The sequence below is a fragment of the Panthera leo genome, chromosome B3 (genome assembly GCF_018350215.1).
Source record: "Panthera leo isolate Ple1 chromosome B3, P.leo_Ple1_pat1.1, whole genome shotgun sequence".
NCBI lineage: Eukaryota > Metazoa > Chordata > Mammalia > Carnivora > Felidae > Panthera > Panthera leo.
The window spans coordinates 131,371,195-131,393,244 of NC_056684.1; the positions used below are offsets into that span (position 1 = coordinate 131,371,195).

Consider the following 22,050-nt stretch of genomic DNA (forward strand, 5'->3'; position numbering starts at 1 on the left):
GACACCACCATCAAAATACCCAGACACTCTTGTCACGTGAGAATTAACGGATATATGTGATCAGGAAAAACTAGCAATTCTGCCACTCTGGAGAGAATTCAGGAGCCAGAAAGAGGCCTAGAGATTTAGAAGAACAAAGTCCCAAGGTCAGGGCGAGGAGTGCTCCCTGGGTCCCGGCAACAGTGTTGGGGGCGGAGTGGTTCACCAAAGGGGAAGGGCACATGTGGCCTGGGCTCCAGTGGTAAACACTTCCTACCCAGCCGGGGGAAATGGACTTCCCAGTTTATGACATAATTGGTTACGATGGTTCAAACTAGGTTGATTTTAGAATACACACACGAATACAATTCTTATCATTCTTGTGATTCAACTCACAAATTCACGGCCCGTTTATCACCCTACCCGCTCTGCTCACCTTAATATGAGACGCATTGATGTAGCCGGTATTGTTTTCTTTAGTTGGGACCAGCTCCACTCGGGCATCGTCATAGGGAAGGACATCTTGGAATCGATTTCTTTCTGCATTTTCAGGGAGTCGTGCTGTTGAGCACTCCCCATCAACTAGCCGTTTTTTAAGAATTTTTTCATATTCTGTGAATACCATTCCCTGTTCTAACCGCTGTTCCAGAATTTTACACTGTAAAACGGAATATGTGGAATGAGTGTAGTCACATGTCTAAGCTGCACTCTGATGGCGCATCTGAAATCTTGTTCTCTGCTTCAAGTCTAGCATTATCTGACACTGAAAAGTCTAGGTGAAACCAAAGCTAACTTTTTAACAAGACATAACAATAAGAGTTAAAATAACAAATGAGGGGCACCTGGGTGGCTCAGCTGGTTGAGCTTTGGACTCTTGATGTCAGCTTAGGTCATGATCTCACGGTTTAGGAGTTTGAGCCCCGTGACGGGCTCTGTGCCACCAACGCGGAGCCTACTTGGGATTCTGTCTCCAGCTCTCTCTGCCCCTCCCCCACTCTGTCTCTATCTCTGTCAAGATAAATAAACTTTTTTTTTTAATGTTTATTAAGAGAGAGAGAGAGACACAGAATCTGAAACAGGTCCCACGCTCTGAGCTGTCACCATAGACACAGGGCTCGAACCCTGAATGGTGAGATCACGACCTGAGCTGACGTTGGATGCTCAACCAACTGAAACACCTGGGCGCCCCAAAAAAATAAACTTTAAAAAAATAAATAAATGACAAATGAAATAACCTTGTTGGTGAGAAGCAGAATGCAGAGTTCTGTTTAAAGGTGAAAACTGGCCTAACATAATTTGTTGAACTCATTTTCTCTAAATCTACGGTTGATTTCGTAGTTCCTAGGAGACAGAAAAATTCTCCTGGAGAACAGTAAACCCTAGAGTAGACGAATCAATTCCAATCTCTATGAACAAATGCTTCAATGTTCTAATCAACGATACACAAAAACTGAAAAAAAAAGAATATTCAAAATTATCTCCATGGTCCAGTTGTAAGCAAAGGAATCTTTTTACTTAGCATTAATTCATGCCTGTCTGATTTTGATGTAATAAAACCTCACAGCAAATATTATCTTGGTCACAAAGAAAGTCGTGAAACACTCAGTAACTGTTTACTCTTGAGGTACATTTTCAGTACAATGAAAGCAGTCAGAGTCTCATGTGCACATGTACTGGCAGATCTCCTCTAATTTAAAGCCATCAAATATCAAGACTGCTGTAGATGGCTGGAAGAAGGTCAAGAATAACATTCAGAAACAAGCAAAATCAACATTTACTCTAAAGTTATCTGTTAGATTTGCCTCGATAACACTCATTTGTGATGATTAAATGTATTCGAAAATTCACTAACGTCTCAAGAAGGCATTTTGTAGCATTATATGGATGGCCCCAGAGGAGGCATACCGGGTCCTTATGTCTCGTACGTACCCTCTCGTCATTGGTGGCTCTGGCAGGCACTTCCTTTCCTTCATCCGGCAGAGGCAGTCGAGACAGGGAGAGTCCATTTAGGGCAGCCAATTTGAGAGGACCAATTTTTTTTGCATCTACCCGGCTCTTTTTCATTCCCTATAAAAATATTTGTATGTATATACGAAATATACACAAATACAACCCCCGTGAAAAGAAATTCCAACGGACTGAAGACTGGAAACAAATGGAAGGAGTGTTCAACCACAGGAGAGATTATTCTCCACACACACACAACAAACATTGGGAGGAAGACATTCCTTTCAAGGCCAGAGCCCTGATAAGTCTTCCAGATAGATTTTGAAATGCAACTGGTTTCAAGGCTCTGTTGTAATGTAAGGTGAGGCTCCAGGCAGACGGCATTCCTTCAAAGAGCTCCCAAATTTCAAAACATGACACACACACAAATCAGTGGCCGTCCACAAAAAGGGTTTTAAATGCAGTTGTGCGATTGCCAATAGGCTTCTGTAATTTTTTAGAAACATATATTAGCTCTTTAAATCATTCTGAAAAAACATGTTTTCTGCACTCACCCTCTCTATTCTATTCTACCTTCTGCTGCAGACTTGTGTGACCTGGGCTGGATCACGACACCTCTCAGAACTGCACGTTTTTAACCAGGAAAATGAAACAGCACCGAGAGCTCCATCGGGTCACGCCAGGGGGCTGGGGGGCACAGGACGGGCTACCTGCCTCCTGAAAGTGTGTGTTTCCTAAAGTGACTACTAACGTAATGATCTTCCTCTCTAAGGCAGACAAGCCCGGGACCACCAAGTCTACTCAGATATTCTACACCCCCTCAGAAGCCATAACAATTACAACAGTGGCCCTCGTTTGACAGAAATGGTTTTCTCAGTTGTCTCACAAGGAAATGAGTTTTATTCCAGCTCTACCAGCCAGGGAGGGAGAGGAGGGGAGGGAGGAAGGCTAAAAGGCCACTGCATAGGCTAAAATGTCAGGATTCTGCCTTGTGCAGGAAACCCCAGGATGCTGCTGTCTAACAACGGGCAGGGGGGCTGGGGAGGGGCTTATAAAGTCTGCCAGTTTCCACGGTGCAAATACGCCCACCACGGCCAATTTCAAGCTGCCAACATAACATCAAGTGGCTCACAAGACTCCTGAAAATTCAAGCCCGCTCTCGCCAGCCAGTACGAGGTGGCTCCAGCTGTTCTCTGCCTGAGAATGAGCCAGAAGGGCCCACTGCACCACATGCCGGATAAAACTGACTGCGTGGAAGGTCAGTTCTAAAGCCAGTATTTGAAGAAAGGCGCACGGAGTCTAAGCTAGTACTGTCCTCAGAGTACAGACACGTGGTGTTCGGGGCACAGCCGCACCATGGTTTGTGTGAGAACCGCCACCCAGACTGGGGCTGCACAGGAGGAAAATCTGTCCCTAGCAATGGGAGCACTCTAACCAGCCCACTGGTTTTCAGATAACAATCAAGTTCCTGGAGGTGGAGAAGGGTGGAGAACTCTCAAATGTTTCTGCTTGTCTGCAATTTAGTTCATTGTTTTTAATATTAATACTAAACTCCCATAACCTCAATTCTCATTGGGATGTGGACTAAGTTTGTTGGATGATGAAGATAATGGCAACCCCACGTTACTATGGGGAGTCTCAGGGGCTTAGCAGGGGCTAGAGTTCTCCAATTCTTGGGAAGTCAGTATGATACAACCTCCCAGTAATAAGCTAACTTCGACTGAGCATTTTCTATGCTCCAGGACCTCAGTTTATCCCACAACAACTCTCTGGGGCCAGCTTCAGTTACAAGTGAAAAAATAAGTCAGAGAGAAGCAGCTTGCTCAAGGTCACATAGATGCCTCTTCATATATGGTCATCAGTGTCAGAACAATAAAAAATTTTCTTTAAAGTCAGTTATGCCCCATCATAGAATTTAGAAAGCATTTTTCAGGCCTAACCTTATGTGGGACTTAGCAGGCAGAGCAGAGGTGACTGTACCCATGCTACAGATGGAGAAAATGAGGTTCTAGTGCTGCCGGGTCCAGCCCACTGGGCAGAGAACTAATAAATGGAAGGATGTAGCCTCAGATCCAAGTTCTTCCACTCTTAGGTCCTACACCTTTCCCCCAAGCCATAGCTGCCATACACACTCTTCCAGTAAAGGAGAATCCGTTATGCCAAAGAAATAATCCAGTCACAGATCTGTACTAATACTAGGGGCCTTACAAGTCAAAGAGGAAAGGGTGCCTGGGGGCTCAGTCGGTTAAGTGTTCGACTTTGGCTCACATCATGATCTCATGGTTGATGAGTTCAAGCCTCGAGTCGGGCTCTGTGCTGACAGCTTGGAGCTTGGAGCCTGCTTCGGATTCTGTGTCTCCTTCTCTCTCTCTGCCCCTCCCCTGCTCATGCTCTCTCTCTCTCTCAAAAATAAAAAATAAACATTAAAAAAAAAAAGTCAACAAGGAAGAAAACTTGTAATTTTAGAGAAGCAAGCTGATCAAAGTCCTCAGATTTAGGGGATCTTACTAGATCCCATTCAAAAGGGACAATAAGCTTGCATAGTGGACTCACTCAAAACAAGTATCATTTGGAGAAGCGACTCAGGTCACACATAAAAATGATGGAAAATTCTGGGGTGCCTGGGTGGCTCAGTTAGGCGTCTAACTTTGGCTCAGGTCATGATCTCACCCTCTGTGAGTTCAAGCCCTGCATCAGGCTCTGTGCCGACAGCTTAGAGCCTAGAGCCTGCTTTGGATTCTGTGTCTCCCTCGCTCTCTGCCCCTCTCCCACTTGCACTTTCTCTCTCTCTCAAAAAAAATAAACATTAAAAAAAAAATGATGGAAAATTCTCAATATAATTAGGGAAAGAGGATTCAGTATGAAAGGGCCCTGTCCAGCTGGCTCAGGGACTTGGGTAGCATTACCTTTTGGAGACACATCCACACCCAGCCCCCACCGTGAATCACTGACCATGAACCCTTACCTTCCACTCCAGCTGACCTGAGACATTGGTCTTTACTGCTCAGGTAGATACAAATGTAATCTTAAAAAAAATTGAAAATAAGCTTAAAATTCAAACCCCCGATTCATTAAAAGCAAACACACTCTTGTTAAGTGGCTTCAGTCTACCTCTGCTAATCTATTTCATACGTACTGTAAAATTGTGTGGATTTTCTTCCCAGTTTATGAAGATCCTACTATATTTGTGCCGGGTCCTGAAGTCTGCATATGCAAACTATCAGAGCTGGGGGAGGAGTCCTAGCTGCTGGGCAGGAACTGGGAAACAGGATGGACAGGCTAATTAATGGCTTTTGCCAGATCCGAGGGCAGGGCCGGGGGAGGGCATGCAGGCAGTGAGGGGCCAGAAGCCTGAGCGATGAAGCAAGAGGATTTAGAGCCACCACGCTTCCATGACAAAAGCACGAATGCATGGCCAAGGCTTGGGGACTCAAAAAGTTTCCGTGGAAAGCCAGAAAACAGCAAGGCTTAGACAAACAACAGCTACTTAATAAAATATTATATACACTATACCTCAACGCTCAATGCAGAACAGCATAACTGACAAGAAAATAGGTTGCAGAGATAAGCATGGGTTTAAAATCCCAGTTCAGCCACACACTAGCTGTGTAACCTTGGAAAAGTTACTAAACATCTCAGAGTCTGTTCTCTCTTCTGAAGGAACAATAGGCCTGTTGTAAACCAGAGGGGCCTCGGCACATGGCAAGTGCTCGGGGGATGGCAGCTAGAGATGATGTTATGTATGCTCTTTTATATTTTGCCCCACATAAGCAAGTGCTTAACTGCTGGTTATTTTTGCTATACTGAGTATCAAAGAGCTACATTTTCTCCAAGGGACCTTCCTGGGATCCTCGTTCACTTAATCTTTCTTTGAAAGAGACCTGGGGCTTTCGGGGGCCTGGGTGGCTCATTCAGGTAAGCATCTGACTTTTGGTTTCAGCTCAGGTCATGATCTCACCACCGGTTTGTGGGTTCCAGCCTGGCATGGTGCTCCAGGCTGACAGTGTGGCGCCTGCTTGGGCTTCTCTCTCTTTCTGCCCCTTCCCTGCTGGCTCGCTCTCTCACTCTCTCTCTCTCTCAAAATAAATACGCGTTCTTAAAAAATTAAAAAAATAAAGACCTGGAGCTTTCAAGTGTTTTGTCTTGACAAAGTGCCACCTTCCCAACTCCAGAATCACTCTTCAGCCCTCAGAGATCACACACACGGAATTCAAGCAGTATCCACACACTCGGACATCAGCAACACTTCTCTCCAGGGATGCTGCTCTCGGACACCATGCAGCCCCCCCGCTGCTGCATCAGCACAGTGTTTCTAACAAGTGGCTAACAAAGCAACCTCGCCTAAAGCGGGTGAAAGCTTAACTTCCTTTTCCTTAAGGCTGCATTGACCAAACCTTTCGTTTATTCTTTCCTCTCCATTCCAGAGCCTCCCGCGTTAACCTTTTCACTTCACCTAATTATCTCCAGCAAAACCACTAAAATTCTAACCGATCCAATTGATCCCCCTCATTTCCATAGATAATCCTCAAGTATTCCAAATAGGTCCAGAAATAGCGCATGGGGGAATGAGAAAAACTCCAAGAGACAAAGCCGAACTGCCAGGAAGCAGAGTCAAGGACAGGACCCGGCCACACACTCGCCACACATTCACCTTACCCCTAGCGGCGGAAGGCCTTCCACGACGTTCTTCTTTCCGGAGAGGAGATCTGACACCGGCCGCTGCTTCAGGGAGTCCCTCCTGGCTCGGTAGCGCCCCGACGTGGTGAGATCAGATTCGGACATGGAGGGCGTGAGCAGCCCCTCTCTGCGGGGTCGAAGGGCCTCCCCGAGATGGGGCCCGGGCTCGCGGCCGTGCAGGGGGCCCGGGCCCAGCGCGGCGGGGACCGGGGCGCAGGGCCCGCGGACCGGGCCAGGTGGAGGCTCGGGGGAGCGGCGGCCCCGCGGCGCGCGGGCCGGCAGCAGGGGCACCTCCAGCGTGGCCACGTCCTCCTCCGGGTCCTCCTCGTCCTCGCTGCTGTGGATCAGCATGGTGGCGTCCGAGAGAGACTTCTTGTGGCCATAGCCCAGGCCTCCCCGCTCGTCCGCCTCGTCCCGCTCGGCCCTCTCGGGGAAGCCGCCGGGCTGGGAGCCCGCGGAGACGGGCCGCGGCGGCGGCGGGTCGGCGGCCGAGGCGGACAGCGTGCGCTCCTTCAGCCGCAGGCCCTCGAGGCTGTGCGCCAGCCCGGCCACCTCGATGCTGTTCCTCTTGTGCAGGTGCGCGCGCCGGGCGGCCGTGAGCGGCTCGCTGACCTCCTGCAGGGAGTGCGCCACCGGCAGGCTGGCCTCCTGGAACGTCTGCACCGAGTGGTGCACGCGCCTGGTGATGAGGTCGGGGTTGCTGCTGCTGATGTACGGGTGGCGGGACAGGTCCGGGGTGCTGTTGGCCGGCCGCGGGGGCGGGTAGGGCGGGGGCGGGCGGTACACCTGCGTGCGCATGATGTTGGGGGCCGGGTAGTCCTGCGCCTGCAGCTGCACGTTGGTCAGCTCGGGCACGCTGACGGCGCCCGCCACGGGCCGCCGCTCGGCGGGGTGCGGGTACGGGGACGGGCTGTGGAAACTGTAGTTGAGGCTGAACGGGTAGTGCGCCGACTGCGGGGAGGCGAAGTGCGCGTGCTCCCGAATCTCCGGCTGGCTGTACACCAGCGCGTCGGGCCGGCTGTAGGCGTACGAGTTGCCGATGTTGAGGTTTCGCAGCGAGCGGCTCTGCCTTTCGGCGGGCACCATTCCCCGGTTGAGCTGCTTCATGACCGTCTCGTAATCCGGGGTCGGGCGGTACGACGGCGGGATCAGGGCGCTGTGGCGGTGTGACGGCACGTAGTCGGGCCTCATGACGTCACTCCCAGTAATGCTCGGGTTGGAGGACATGGGGGAGGGCTGCAGGTAGGGCTGAGGGTTGTTCAGGGAGTTGGTGCTGTGCGCGCTGTATACGCTGCCGTTTCGGATCCGACCGCTGAGGTCAATCTGGGCTCGATCCAGACTCGTCTGGGAGTGGCAATAGTATCCATTCTGGTTGGTGGCAAAGAGGTTATCTGGGAAACAAACATTTAAAGCGAATGAGCTGGACCAGTTACTCTAGGCGGAAACTGAGATGCGCCCTGAACACTGCTGACATTTTCGGTGTCGTTTACAAAAATCCATGAAGAAATAACCTGGCTTTACCTGGACTATCTGAATGACCGTGGGCACATTTTCTGGAGCCCGGGCGTCCTCATCTATAGAATGGTGATAGTTCTGCCTGCTCTAAGGGTGGTACTCAGCATCTCAACACCCCCCCCCCCCCCCCCCCGCACCAGTAAAGATTAACCAAATCTAAGTCCAATATTAAGAGTGCAGTTGTCTTTTTCTGAAAATCAAAAACGTGTTTTACTAGAGATGAAACAGACTTTCTGGAACTCTAGGTAGCTGGAGGCAGAGACACTGTTCAGGGCATTGGGCCACTAACTGCTCCCTTCCCCTGGTGGGGATGTGGCCTTGCTGATGTTGAGCTAGTTCAAGTACCAACCATCTATAAATACCTCCTTAAGTGGAATTCTAGGTTGTTTATGGGTTCTTCTAGAATGAAGACAGAAAGACAAGAACTCTGCAGGTTCTGCTTCTGCAGGTCCAACAGTGTCATCAGTTGCTATATACCTCACCAGGGGCCAGAAGCCAGGGAGAATCATGCTAAGCTAGTCACCCCCCTCCCCCACCGCCCGCTCTAGCCCCCATGCTCCAGTGAGAGGGGGATCCACAGCTAGCAGAATCAGGAGCACCATCTCTTCTACGATGGCTGCCTGTGTGCCAGGTAGGGCTGGACGGAGGCACGTTTCTTCTGTCCAATCTGCGGTTCACTGGAAACACCATCACTATTGAGGGTGATTTCTCATGCTTCAAAGAGCAGCAGTCAGGTCCTTCAGGGAACAGTTGGCTTTGAAAAGTATTATTTTTGGGATTACAGAGCTGTGTGATGGTTTAGTGACTAGTGGTTATTGAAGTGAATATGTCAGTCTAGCGGATGGACTTTCCTCAGGTGGCACACAAGCCAGGAAGAAACAGGGCTCAAACACACACTGTATTCTCCCTGCTGATACCGGTGCCTCACCGTCCTGCACTCTTCCCACACCTGGAATGCTTTGCGACCTCGGAGTCCCTGGAGTCACTGGCACCACAGCCTCTCCCTGGTCCTTACTCCAGCCTGTCTGCACTGGCCTGATACCCACCCCTTCTGGTCTCCCTGCCTGCAGACTCCTCCCTGCACCCCACAGGACATCCCTTTGGGAGCCCGTGTGTGCAGAAGACTATGCTGAGCACTGATGGGGGTAAAAGATGGGAATCCAGGTGAGTAAAGGGGAAAAATGTATATGAAAGTCACAATTCAAGGACATGTTACACTACAAGGAGATAAGTGTGACGGGTCCACGCGGGAGGAGAAAAGGATCACTTCCAGCTTGGGCTGGGTTGATGGGGACAGGGAGGAGAGAATCAAGAACACCCTCACAAAAAATACAGCATTCAAGTGGCCTTTGGGGCAGTGGGGAGGGCCTGCCTGGCTTTCAGCAGCAGCCAGTCAGCCAGTGGGTGCAGGATTACCCTTCCTCACCCCGCGGCCTATGCCAGGCATGGTCATATGACTAGAAGAGGTCAAGGGAAAGGGAGCAGAAGACTGAGAGACAGTTTCCATGCCCCCCTGCCCCCACCACCCTGACCAGTGTTCTAGACGGAAGAGGCCTCTCCAGCAGGAACACAGGGGCAGGCAGGTGGGGAGCAGAGCCCTCCTGCCTGCGCACGACAGCCAGGTAACCTGAGCAAGAAGTCACCCTTACTGCATGGGCCACAAGAGTTCCCACAGCCCAGCCTCAACGACCCGAGGGGAACCAAGCACGTGGGCAGGAGAGTACACTACGGGGTCGTGTCAGGGCAAAGGGTGTTCTGAGTGACAGGGCAGCTCGGACAAGGCTGGGAGACCACTTGTGGAGGGCATCCTCGGTTCGGCTGGAGGACAGAGGGAAGGAAGACTGGAAAAGGAGTGTTGGGAATCAGCATGGAGAGGGTGGCACCCCAGGCAGAGGAATGAGAGGAATGGGGAGATGAGAAGAGCCCGGCACTCTTATGTCAAGCGAACTGGGGAGAGTGCAGACTGAAGATGGGGCTACAGCTAGCCATGGGGCTGGACTAAACCAGGAACAGAAGGCCAGGGAGACGGAAGGGATATATGGAGCTAGACGCAAAAGCATGTGTAACGACTGGGTGTTGAGGGCAAAAAAAAAAAAAAAAAAAAAAAAAGGCCAAATTACATATAGTTTGGAATCCAAGTAGCCAGGACAGTGACTTCATCACAAAGATGAAGTAAGGACAAGGGGGAGAGGGACAGGCTTATGGGGTAGAGTGATGAGCTGAAATTTAACGTTTTCATTTTCAGCTCATTGTAATCGCGGATACCATAAGCCAGCACCCCGCGGAGGGCTGTCCATGTAGTGGCCCCTAAACTGTGACTCTGAGACAGATGGCAGTGCAGGGCCCAGGACCAAGGGTGGGAAACACAGATGTGACAACCGTCCCTGCTGAAATCTGAAACGTGGATGGGCTGCTGTGGGAGCCTGCCCAGGGAGGGAAGAAGGCCACAGGCAGACGTTCCCAGGCAGCGAACAACGCTGATGGCACAGGAGGAGGAGGGGAGGGAGAACCAGAGCACTGAAAAGAGACTGTTCAGGAGAGAAATCTGGGACGTGCTGGTGAGGAGGACGCGTGGGGCGCTGGGGACCTGGGAGGGCAGCGGAAGGAATAAACGGGTAACAACCACACAGGCACTACTCTCAGAAGCAGCAGGCGGAAAAGGGAAGGGAACAGTAACTCCGACCACTGTTGGAAGAGAGAGGCGTGGCAAGGACAAAGTATTAGGATATCTGCAGACCGAGGAAAAGGGCAGAGTGGTGAGGTAACTCTAACAATGCAGAGAGAAGAGTCTTTACCCAGAGGTGGGGCACCTGGAGGTGCAGAACCAGACGAGGGCAGGGTGCAAGGAGCGGGCGGTGAGGAAGGCAGAAAATACCCTGAGGTGCATACTCTGGGAATGCACACCCTGAAGCGCTGTTCCCCTATGGCCTACCAGCCTACCTCACTGGAAATTGTCATCTGTGCACATAAGGCCCGCACACAATACACTCACAACCTACCTCTGGTCCCTTCACACATCACTTCTACCAGTTTCCTACCGAGAGTCCAACCATACCCCTCCTCTCCCCAATGCCCTTCCTCATTCTGTGCCATGGCATCCACTGTCCCCCCAAACCAGGGGTAGCAATCCCAATCAACTGCCCGCCTCTCTCTCCAGCTGTCTAAATCCACCCGTCTTTCCAGAAAGCCCTTCTCAATCTCCCCAACAGGATGAGACTCTCTTCACATAATTGCTTGCCCTCTCTCCTCAAAACAATCACGTTCTCTTTGTATTTATTTGTGTACTAGTCTTATCCCCTACTATTAGATTTTAAGATTCTTAAGATGTGGAACTACTTCTCTGCACTCAGTCTCCTTGGCTTTTAGAGCCCTGTACACAGGGTAGAGAGTAAATGTCTGCGAATGAATGCTTGACATTCAACTTTGGAGGCACTGCCTTAAATACAGCTCGCTCTACTAATCAAGTGAAAAATAAAAATAAATAAACAAAAATAAAGATGAAATGTTTAAAGCTTTACAATGGGAAGCTCTCGGGCAGGAAAAAAAACAAAACGAGCTTGCGATATCTTGTGCCAGAAACAAGGAAGCACTCAAAGGCTAACGGGGGAGTATCAGCAGGACACAGGAGCCGGCCGAAAGGAGCTCCCATGGGCCGAACTCTGGATCATCTGAGTATCAACATCTGATACTGCATATTGAGACACATTTTCAGAAACTGAATCTAATGGCAGCTCCTTCTACGAATCCAGGATGGCTATAACCGTGAAAACAATCGCAATGTAACATCAGCCAAAAACTATCCTGGCTCCAAGATCTCCAAGTCTTCATAGATTTATTCAGAGTATAATAATTTTATACAGCATTTCAGAAATAGTGTACTTTACCTTGGGAGGAAGTGTATGGTTCTGTATAATGTCCGTTATAATGCAGCTGGGGTTGGGGAGGCATCACGTAGGACTGGGGCTTAGGCTAAGGAATGGAAAGTTGGAAACAGAGTTAAAATACATTGCTACCTATGTAATATATGTAAAGTAAGTCTCCGCTGGTTTCTTTCTTTCCATTAAAAAACTTCTAAGGAAGTTAAATATATTATATAGAAAATACACATGGAGACCCTGTAGCTCTTACCATATTTATCACTTTCAGTGTCTCCCAGAATGACAATGCCAAACCCTGTACAGTGGTATCAGACATCAGAGATCACAAGAAAACAAGCTGTATCCAGAAAGTTAAGAGCAAGAAGGAACAAAGTTTCCTGAATTCTTATATAAACATGTGAATATAAAAAGCTTTTATGTAGTATATTTAATCTTCTCAGGCAAAATTAGCTAGTATTTTAAAGATCTACTAACTTCTGATTACTCTTTGCTAATAGTCGAAAATTGTAGTATTAGGTTGGACCTAGTATTTAAATATGTGTAATAACATAAAGATTACATAAATATTAGGCTCAGCCTACTGCCGTTTCTTTGGTTAAAAACAATCTAATACCAGCACACTTTTGTGGTCCATCTAAAAATTAACACTATCCAAAGGATCTTTTATTAAGGAAGATGACATCACTAAAAGAAAAAAAAGCAATCATAATTTTCCTTCTTTCTTACCAGAGACACCCTTGAAGACGACCTCCTCCGAATTGGGTTCACTGTGACAGTCTGGGTTTGCCTGTAAAAGTAAGACATGTCACTGAGACATACGTACACATAGTTTTCCTAATTTTGCCAAAGTAAATCAATAAGAAGGTAAAATGATAAATCTGCTAAAGTAAAAAGAAGATAAAACTAACCCAATCATAAATTAGAGAAAAGGAAGGAGACTCTCTTGTCCTCACTTGGGGCCTCCCCACTTTGTGGCTATCCAGAAACCCCCCTCACCCCCCCTCCAGGGTTTGAGCCTCCTGATGCAGCAACATCTGCCTGGACAATGAAAGGATCAGCAGGTACGTCTTTTCCCGGTCTATCAGGTAGAACCTCTGGAATGAGCATAAGCAGAGAGGGAGAGTGGCAAGGCTTGATCACCCACAAACATGTCACAGAAGCAAGATTCAGTGCACACGTATCTCTCCCGTGGGCCTGGGTTAGCTCTGAGCACCTCCACTAACAGTCCTGAGGGATAACCACCAAATGCCAGCCCAGAAGCCTGAAGCAATGGGACAGGCCTGTAGTTAAAATCTACTAACCACATACTACAAACATAATCAAGAGGGAAGTTTATAACTTTTGTAACTTAATCCAGATTTCCTGTAAGAAACTAAGAGAAAACAAAAAATAGAAAATTTGGTTTAGTGGGCCCGTGGTACACCCATTTGACTTTTCTATGCAAGAAACTTCTCTCTGGTTTTATTTTTTTTAATGTTTTTAAGTTTATTTATGTTTAGAGAGACAGAGACAGTGCAAGTAGGGGAGGGCCAGAGAGAGAGGGAGAGAGAGGGAGAGAGAGGGAGAGAGAGGGAGAGAGAGGGAGAGAGAGGGAGAGAGAGGGAGAGAATTCCAAGCAGGCTCCATGCTGCCAGTGCAGAGCCCGATGCAGGGCTCGAACTCACGAAACTGCGAGATCATGACTTGAGCCGAAACCAAGAGTCAGATGCGCAACTGACTGAGCCACCCAGGCATCACTGATTGGTTTTAAATGTATTTTTTAGAAACAAATGAGAATATTAACAAGTGCAGACTGACATTTATCAGATAATTTGAGATTTTAAACTATTCCCATCAAGTTCCATCTTTGAATAAATAATTACATCAAAAAGGAACAAGACACAAAAAAACCCACGTGTAATTTTATCACTTAAAATTTTTTATGTTTACTTTTGACACAGAGAGAGTGCGAGTAGAGGGAGGGGCAGAGAGAGAGGGAGACACAGAATCTGAAGCAGGCTCCACACTGTCAGCACAGAGCTTGATGTGGGGCTTGAAGTCACAAACCGTGAGATCATGACCTGCACCAAAGTCAGATGCCCAACCGACTGAGCCACCCAGGCGCCCCTAATTTTATCACTTTTAAACAGAGTCAGGATGTTTTTGTTTTATGTGCAATTTATTGCAAATAAGATCTAGGAACCTAAACATAGGATTTTTGGCTTTGTTGTGACTTACATAATTTTCTCAAAGCACTTTTTAATTAAAAAAAAATTTTTTTTAAGTAAGCTCTATGCTCAACGGGGCTAGCACTCACAACCCCAAGATCAAAGAGTTTGTATGCTCTACTGACTGAGTCAGCCAGGAACCTCTCAAAGCACTTTTTTTTTAAATTGATGAAATAAATATGTAAATGTTTATTTATTTTTGAGAGAGAGAGAGAGACAGAGAGAGGGACCATGAGCAGAGGAGGGGCAGAGAGAGAGGCAGACACAGAATCCGAAGTAGGCTCCAGGTTCTGAGCCGTCAGTACAGAGCCCAACATGGGTCTTGAACCCATGAAACGTGAGATCATGACCTGAGCTGAAGTCGGATGCTTCCCAGGTGCCCCACAAAGCACAAAGGTTTTTTCAAAAAAACCTTCCACCATCTGTTTCTGGGTCATGAGCTTATGTGACACATAAATACTAATTACAAAAGTATTTTGTGACCTTTGGTTATAGTGTTCTAAGGACTAATTACTAGAAAATCCAGAATCACAAGGTAAACACTCAGTCCATTTAATCAACAAATTTACCATAATCTTAGCATCTTAACAATTAGTATCCTGTATTCAAACCCTGAAAATTAGCTTATTTTTATAAGACTTTTGAGATAAAATAAAACTAGTGCTTATTATTTCTGATTAAAAACCATCACCAAATTGGGGCACCTGATGGATGGGTCAGTCTGTTAAGTGTCTGGCTCTTGATATCAGCTCAGATCATGATCTCAGGGTTCATGAGTTCAAGCCCCGCATTGGGCTCTGCGCGGACAGTGCAGGGCCTGCTTGGGATTGTCTCCCTCTCTCTGTCCTTCCCCCACTTGCTCACGCTCTCACTCTCTCTCTCTCTCAAAATAAATAAAACTTTAAATTAAAAAAAAAAAAAAAAACCATCACCAAATTAGAGGACACTTATATTTACAACTACATGGATGGAGCTAGAATGTATTATTATGCTAAGCGAAACAAGTCAATCAGAGAAAGACAAATACCATATGATTTCACTCATATGTGGAATTTAAGAAACAAAACGGATGAACATCTGAGAAGGGGGAGTGGAAAGAAGAGAGGGAAACAAACCACAAGAGACTCAATGATACAGAACAAACTGAGGGTTGATGGAGGAAGGTGGATGGGGGATGGGCTGGATGAGTGATGCTAAGGAGGGCACTTGTGATGAGTACTGGGTGTTGTATACAAGTGATGAATCACTGAAGTCTACTCCTAAAACCAATACTGTACTGTATCTTAACTAAAATTTAAATATTAAAAAAAAGAAAGAAAAAAAAGAAAAGAAAAAACTGTCACCAAATATTGGGCTTTAATGAAACTAGGGTGGTACCGACTCAGTGACAACGTTAGAATAAGGGAACATAAGAGCAATCTGAAAAATGGTCCCCCCCCCCCAAAATAAAAACTGCTTCTGTGATAAAGGGGATATTCCAGCTCAGCAGAGAGAAGGTAGGTTTTTGGTACAATGGACCATTTATAAAAAGTTCAAGTGTCTGGGGCGCCTGGGTGGCGCAGTCGGTTAAGCGCCCGACTTCAGCCAGGTCACGATCTCGCGGTCCGTGAGTTCGAGCCCCGCGTCAGGCTCTGGGTTGATGGCTCGGAGCCTGGAGCCTGTTTCCGATTCTGTGTCTCCCTCTCTCTCTGACCCTCCCCCGTTCATGCTCTGTCTCTCTCTGTCCCAAAAATAAATAAAAAACGTTGAAAAAAAATTAAAAAAAAAAAAAAAAAAGTTCAAGTGTCATTAATACCATCTAAGAAAGCACGTTAAGAGATGCATTTAAAAATTAGAAATTTAAATATGAAGTCATAAGTGAACTTACGGAAAACATAAATTCTTCTATTATATATCATAGGAGGAAGATCTATCTAAACACGAGACCAATAAGAGAAATTACAAAGAAAAAAAAAACGAGTGCTCATCAGGAACTTAACATCAGGTGACTACAACTGCTTTTTTACTAGTTGATTTTTTTAAATTAAATGCTTTTTGTAATAATTTTCTTTCATTATCATCAAAATGTGTTAAGGTTGTTGCTAAAGAAGAAGTGTCTCTTTTCCAAAGAATATTCCATCTGCCAGAATTTATGTAATTCAACAACGACACAACCGATGTGAGTTCTGTCGGGCCGCAACAATACCTGTTAACAACCACCAAAGCATTATCGGTCCTAATGGAGGCCTCCTCGGGGAAACAAGGTGGGAAGGTGCACCGTGTTCTGTTTTGTTGAACGCTCACTCACTGTACATTAAAACACTCCTTAAAATCAGCATCCACGATCTGAAGGCATTTTGTAGCCTTGGAGTTTACTTTGCCTCTGCTTATTCCCCATAGGTTTAGGCTGAACTGGGTCCTCTGAAGCTCGCATTTAGTCCACTGTCCAAACAGACTGAACTTTTAAGGTACTATAAATTCAAAATTCAGAGACGAGAAGAAAGGGCTGGTAGAGTACAACAACATGTCCCGAGTTGCCCAGCCTCGGGCAAAAATAAAACTTGAATGTGTTAAATTAAAAATGCAGAGATGCAGAGCTTAGAAGCATAGGCAGGAACTCCCACACGCGATATCTATTTTGGCGCCCTTGCTGGGAGCACCCAGTGTGGAAGCGACTCTGCCCGCCGCAGAGGCCGCTTCTTGCTAAACACAAACAAACTGGACATGTCTTTCTCCCGCCAAACGGTCTGACTAGGCAGCCTTGCCATCAGTTCTAATAGTCTACCTCCCCTCTCTTCCTGCTGCCGTTCTTGTAAATGCAGCTTACTGAGAGGTCAGCCATCCTTACCTGAGTGTATAAGAGAAAATGGCATAACTGCTGGTTGGTGTTTTCCAGACTCTGGGGGCAGTTACTGTATTGATGGGTGCTGCTAAAAATGAGACAGCCGAAGAACTCTTAGGGGAAAAAAAAATCACTGGAATGTGTGCACCGGAGAAGACAAACTAAGTATATGCTGCTGGCCCAAGTAAAATGAGTATTACTTACTGAAGCAGCGCTAAGGGCTGAACGTGATTATTTCACGGAATCTGAACAACACCATAAAGGATGCCAGTTATTATCTGGGTTTTACAGACAAGGAAACGGATACTTAGATTAAGGGAACTGCTCTTGGTCACATGACAAATAAGTAGCAGAACCGGCACTGGGACCAGGCAGGTCTGTCAGATTATGGAGCGCAGGCTCCTAGCGACTGATTATTTTCCCACCCCCTCCCCAGCCCCAGCCGATCTGTAAGCTCCATGGAGGCGCGGGGACATAACGGTATCACTGGTGCCTGGCACAAAAGGAAGGCCTCAAATGTGTGCCAAACAAATGAGTGACACCGTGAGTGAAGGACTGAAGCAGATACCGATTACTGAGCATTTACAGTTGAGCTCGTTTCTTTTTTTTTTTTTTGTTTTTAAGTTTATTCTGAGAGAGAGAGAGAGAGAGAGCGCAAGCAGAGGGGGGACAGAGAGAGAATCCCAGGCAGGCTTCACACTGACAACGCATAGCCAGATGCAGGACTCCAACTCTTGCAACTGTGAGATCAAGAGTCAGACGCCTAACCAACTGAGCCACCCAGGCATGCCGGACTCCTATTTCTAAGAGCTGTCTCAATTCTGCTGTGTGAGCTTCCTTTCTTATTGGTTTATAGCTAGTGAAGAGAAGACTGTGGTGAATGAAAAATGTGTTGGATGGTGGAAATACCTACAAATGTTGGTCTCAATGACTTTCTTATGGGATAGGGTTACTCCATCTTCTTCCAGGCCTCCTCCAGGCTCTTCAAACCCTGCAGTGGGCTTACAAGAAGGTGCAGCCCCATTCCCCTCCAGGAAGCACCTCCTCCAGTCAGTGTTCTGGCCAGAGTTTCCAGAACAAAAGTGGGCACACATACCAGCCCTGTCACTATGCTCAGCAAGCAGCCTGCCGGTGACTGAAATTCAGCTTTCCCTCTAGACTAAGTCTCTTGAAACCTTTATCACCTGGCTCTACAGCTTGGGGGATACCAACCTCCCCAAGAATGTTTCTCTCCCAGTCTTTTTCTCATACGAATTAGAGAGACTGATTACAGCAGGACCAATTCTGAGGTCTGGAAGAAGGTTTGTGACCTAACAGATTGACATTATTTCATTTAATTCCTAATCCAACCCTAAAAGAATAGTCACATTCTTCTCTCATTTAAAAAAAAATTTTTTTTAATGTTTTTATTTTATTTTTGAGAGAGAGACACAGTGAGAGCAGAGGAGGGGCAGAGAGAGGGGGAGACAGAATGTGAAGCAGGCTCCAGGCTCTGAGCTGTCAGCGCAGAGCCCGACAAGGGGCTTGAACTCACAGACTGCAAGATCATGACCTGAGCCGAAGTCAGATGCCCAACTGACTGAGCCACCCAGACGCCCCATTCTTCTCTCATTTTTAAGGCTTGGGTGACATCAAAAGCTGATTCTGCTACTTAAAGTACCTTGCTTATTGTTATTTTTAAAGCTTTATTTTGAGAGAGAATGCGCACGTGCACACGTGAGCAGGGGAGGGGCAAAGAGAGAGGGAGAGAGAATCCCAAGCAGGCTCAGTGCTGATGGCACAGATGCAGGGGCTCGAACTCACGAACCGGGAGATCATGACCTGAGCTGAGATCAAGAGTCTGTCGCTTAACCGACTGAGCCACCCAGGTGCCCCTAAAGTACCTTGTTTAAAAGTGGAGGGAGGGAGCAAGTCATTCTATAAATTCTAAAATATACTCATCTGGGTCAAGTTTGGATGAATCAAACAAGGCCATCCAAAACACCATTTTATATATGTCAGGACCAGCAGGGGGTGGGGCGGAGGACAACACTCTAGGAGCAAAATCCTCTTTCTATACAAGTAGAATCATCTCCTGAGACTCCAGGTGCCCCAGGCTGACCCAGCCATCCAGAATCCACTGTCCAATTTCAGGCTCGATGCAGTTTCATCAGATGCCTATCACACTATCGGCTGACCCATCTGGACCATAAGAACGAATCTACCAATACTTCAGGATCATTATAATATTAAATGTGACTGAACAGTCTAGGTTGACAGCCTTAAAAGAAATGACCATAGGGGAGCGTGGGTGGCTAAGTCAGTTAGGCATCTAACTTCAGCTCAGGTCATGATCTCCTAGTTTATGGGCTCCAGCCCTGTGTTGGGCTCTGTGCTGACAGTTTGGAGCCTGGAGCCTGCTTCAGATTCTGTGTCTCCTCTCTCTGCCCCTCCTCTGCTCATGCGCTCTCTCTCAAAAATAAATAACATTAAAAAAAAATTTTTTTTTTTAAAGAAATGACCGTAAAATTTAAAGTTATTTTCAGTTTTATCACCCATCAAAACATTAAAAGCTAAGATTTCATTTACTTCACCTGAGAGCAAGTGCCGATAGTGAACTGTGTTAGTTTCCTACAGAATGAAGCAGGGATCCTCCATGAATGGCTCATGGATATGGACTTCCTTAAATCTACTGGATGTACAGAGATTAAAAACAAAATATGGAAAATACTCCTTCAAACATAATTATTTCATCTCTGAAACACTCGTATGTTTTCTTTATATAGACATATGCAACTGAAGGCCCTATGAATGTAATTTTATTTACGTTTAGCAAGAAACAGCAATACGACTAAACTTAGATTTCTAAAACTGAATTTCTTTCTTTTCCATCTGAACTTTAAAATCATTAGCAGGTGATGATTTGCCAAAAAAAAAACTCCTTAAAAAAAAAGGCATTAATACCAACCTATTATGGATGCCTACTTGGAAAGAGATTGTAGTTTGCAGTTTATTCCAAATGATTGATTTGATTCTCCATTATTTTCCAGAGGAGGAATCACTGAAGAAATGATGGTTCAATATTATAAATACTCTTAAACTTATGAAAAGGCTGTGTTCTGACAGAGTGCGTATCTACTGCTTGGATCTCAGAACACTACTTCTGCATGAAAATAATGTCACACGTGATTAGGTAACAAGGCCAGTCCAGGAGAGCCCCAAATGTGACCGCTGTGGACTAGTAGCACCGCTGAATCTGGCCACCAGGGGAAGCACATTCATGCACAAATACATCCGGAGCCGCAAGCCAGCAGCCAGCAGAGAAAGCAGGGCCCATATGCACAGAGAAAGCAGGGCTCCCCCTCCTGGTCAGTTAGTGCTTTCCACATCCCACCACCAGAGGAACAGTGGGACTCAGGGAAAAACACACCTATGTGGTGTCCAGGGAGGAAGGGAGGGGAGGAGGACTGGGGCTGAGGGGCTAATCTTTAGTTGGTTCCCCTGCAGGGTCATCCCTGGTCATTTCCTTTTCCTTCCTGAGTCCCAAAGACGGGCCTGCCCTGTGCATGGTTATTCCTAACCAGTTTCTCTTCACACCTTGGCTCCCTATAAAACAGAAAGCACTTCCACAGCCTTTCCTCTTCCTTCCTGGCCTTAAGGGACAAATGTCCTTCAAGATTTCCCCCCCCCAAATTACAATCAGTAGTAAAAGGAAATCAATAAGGAACAAAAGGGCTCTTCTGCCCTCTGACACCCATCTCTGTCTCATCTCTGTCTCACTCAGGCTTCACTAAGCCTTAGGTACAAGGTGCCTTGCCAGACACTGGGGCACCACCGGACAAGACGGACAAACCAAGTCCACGTAGAACAGCAGGCACACGACGCGCTAGCAGCCTGGCGTGGTGGTTGGCAGCACCGGTTGTGCCGCAGGGCCACGACAGGGTGGGTCTCTGAACCTTCATCTATCAAAAGACATTAAGAATTGCACCAAACAGGGCTGTTGTAGAGGTTAAAGGAAATAATGCTTGACGCAGAGGAAATACCTACTGAATCAGAAAGTGGTAGAAAACAACCAGAACTTTGAGAATGGCACTGCGGACTTAGCAAACTAAATGCATGGTGGCCTCCAGGACGGCTGCACTTAAACTGGATCTGGAAGAACAACCGAGAGTCTGCCAGAGAAGGGGAGAAAGAGTGCATTCCAGCAAGGCCTGGGGCTGCAAGAGGCATCAGCATTGTAGGAGCTATGGGCACCAGGGCCAGGATCAAGGGCAGATGAGCCCAGAGGAGGATCACAGGAGTCTTGTGCTTAATGTTGTAGCTAAGGAAGCGGGGGAAGAGACAGGCTCAGATGCGGTTCTGAGCTATAACTTTGGGAGAAGTGCTACACCTTTTGCTCATCCATCCAGAAAACTGGCTGGAGCCAGGGAAGATGGGCCCGAGAGCCAGATGAGAGGCAGCTACAATGGGACAGGGGAAAAAGGACAGCATTGAGAAAGCTTGTGGAGATGAAGCAAAACCTTCCAAGTCTCAGTTTAGAGGTCACTCTGCTGAGAAGCCTTTCCTATGTTGGCAGTTCTGAGTTAGGTACCCTTTCTCCGAAAGGCCCCTACGGCACCACAGGCATCCCAAATCAGACCTCTTAACGTGCATTTCTATAGATTCCTTCAACAAACTCATCAAGGCCTGCTGTGGGCCAGCCCCTTATTCAGCACTGGGAACACAGGGGTTAATAAGAGAGCTCTGTGCTGCTGTGGCGCTTACCTGCTGAGAACAAGTAAACAAGCAGATATACAAATTCAGGTGGTACTAAGTACTATGATGAAGAATCAAATAGGGCAAGGGGATACAGAGAGATAGGTAGGCAGGGAAGGGGTCCCCAGGGCAGCTACGGTCAGCCTCTATGAAGAGGGCCTCCTCTGATCAGACAACTAATGTAGTGGGAGAATGAGGCATGCAAAGGAAAAGCATTTCAGGCAGAGGAAGGGGCAAGCACAGCATCTCTAAGGGCAGAACATGTTCACAGACCAGAAAGGACACTAGTGTG

The 22,050-nt window shown here is 47.1% G+C and overlaps 1 protein-coding gene and 1 long non-coding RNA gene across 8 annotated transcripts in view; one reads left to right on the plus strand and one right to left on the minus strand.

Annotated features, from left to right (window-relative positions):
- The window catches only part of PTPN21 (protein tyrosine phosphatase non-receptor type 21), an 83,229-nt gene that overhangs the window by 5,947 nt on the left and 55,232 nt on the right, over positions 1-22,050 (minus strand). For all 6 annotated transcript variants that reach the window (XR_006204003.1, XR_006204002.1, XM_042944016.1 and 3 more), the window contains exons 11-15: positions 12,723-12,783; positions 12,003-12,087; positions 6,583-7,994; positions 1,909-2,046; positions 416-637 (exon numbers count right to left, since the gene is read on the minus strand). Coding sequence is in view for 4 of the 6 variants with exons in the window: in XM_042944016.1 (XP_042799950.1) it covers positions 416-637; positions 1,909-2,046; positions 6,583-7,994; positions 12,003-12,087; positions 12,723-12,783 (1,918 nt within the window). In the remaining 2 variants the exon portion in view is untranslated. The remainder of the gene's footprint in view (positions 1-415; positions 638-1,908; positions 2,047-6,582; positions 7,995-12,002; positions 12,088-12,722; positions 12,784-22,050) is intronic.
- On the plus strand, positions 5,644-16,631 carry LOC122223028. 2 transcript variants are annotated; one of them, XR_006204004.1, is made up of 5 exons: positions 5,644-5,841; positions 9,189-9,282; positions 12,726-13,057; positions 16,104-16,187; positions 16,278-16,631. It is a non-coding gene; the product is annotated as an uncharacterized LOC122223028 (long non-coding RNA). The 2 variants fall into 2 exon arrangements; XR_006204006.1 differs by lacking the exon at positions 5,644-5,841 and adding an exon at positions 6,265-6,688.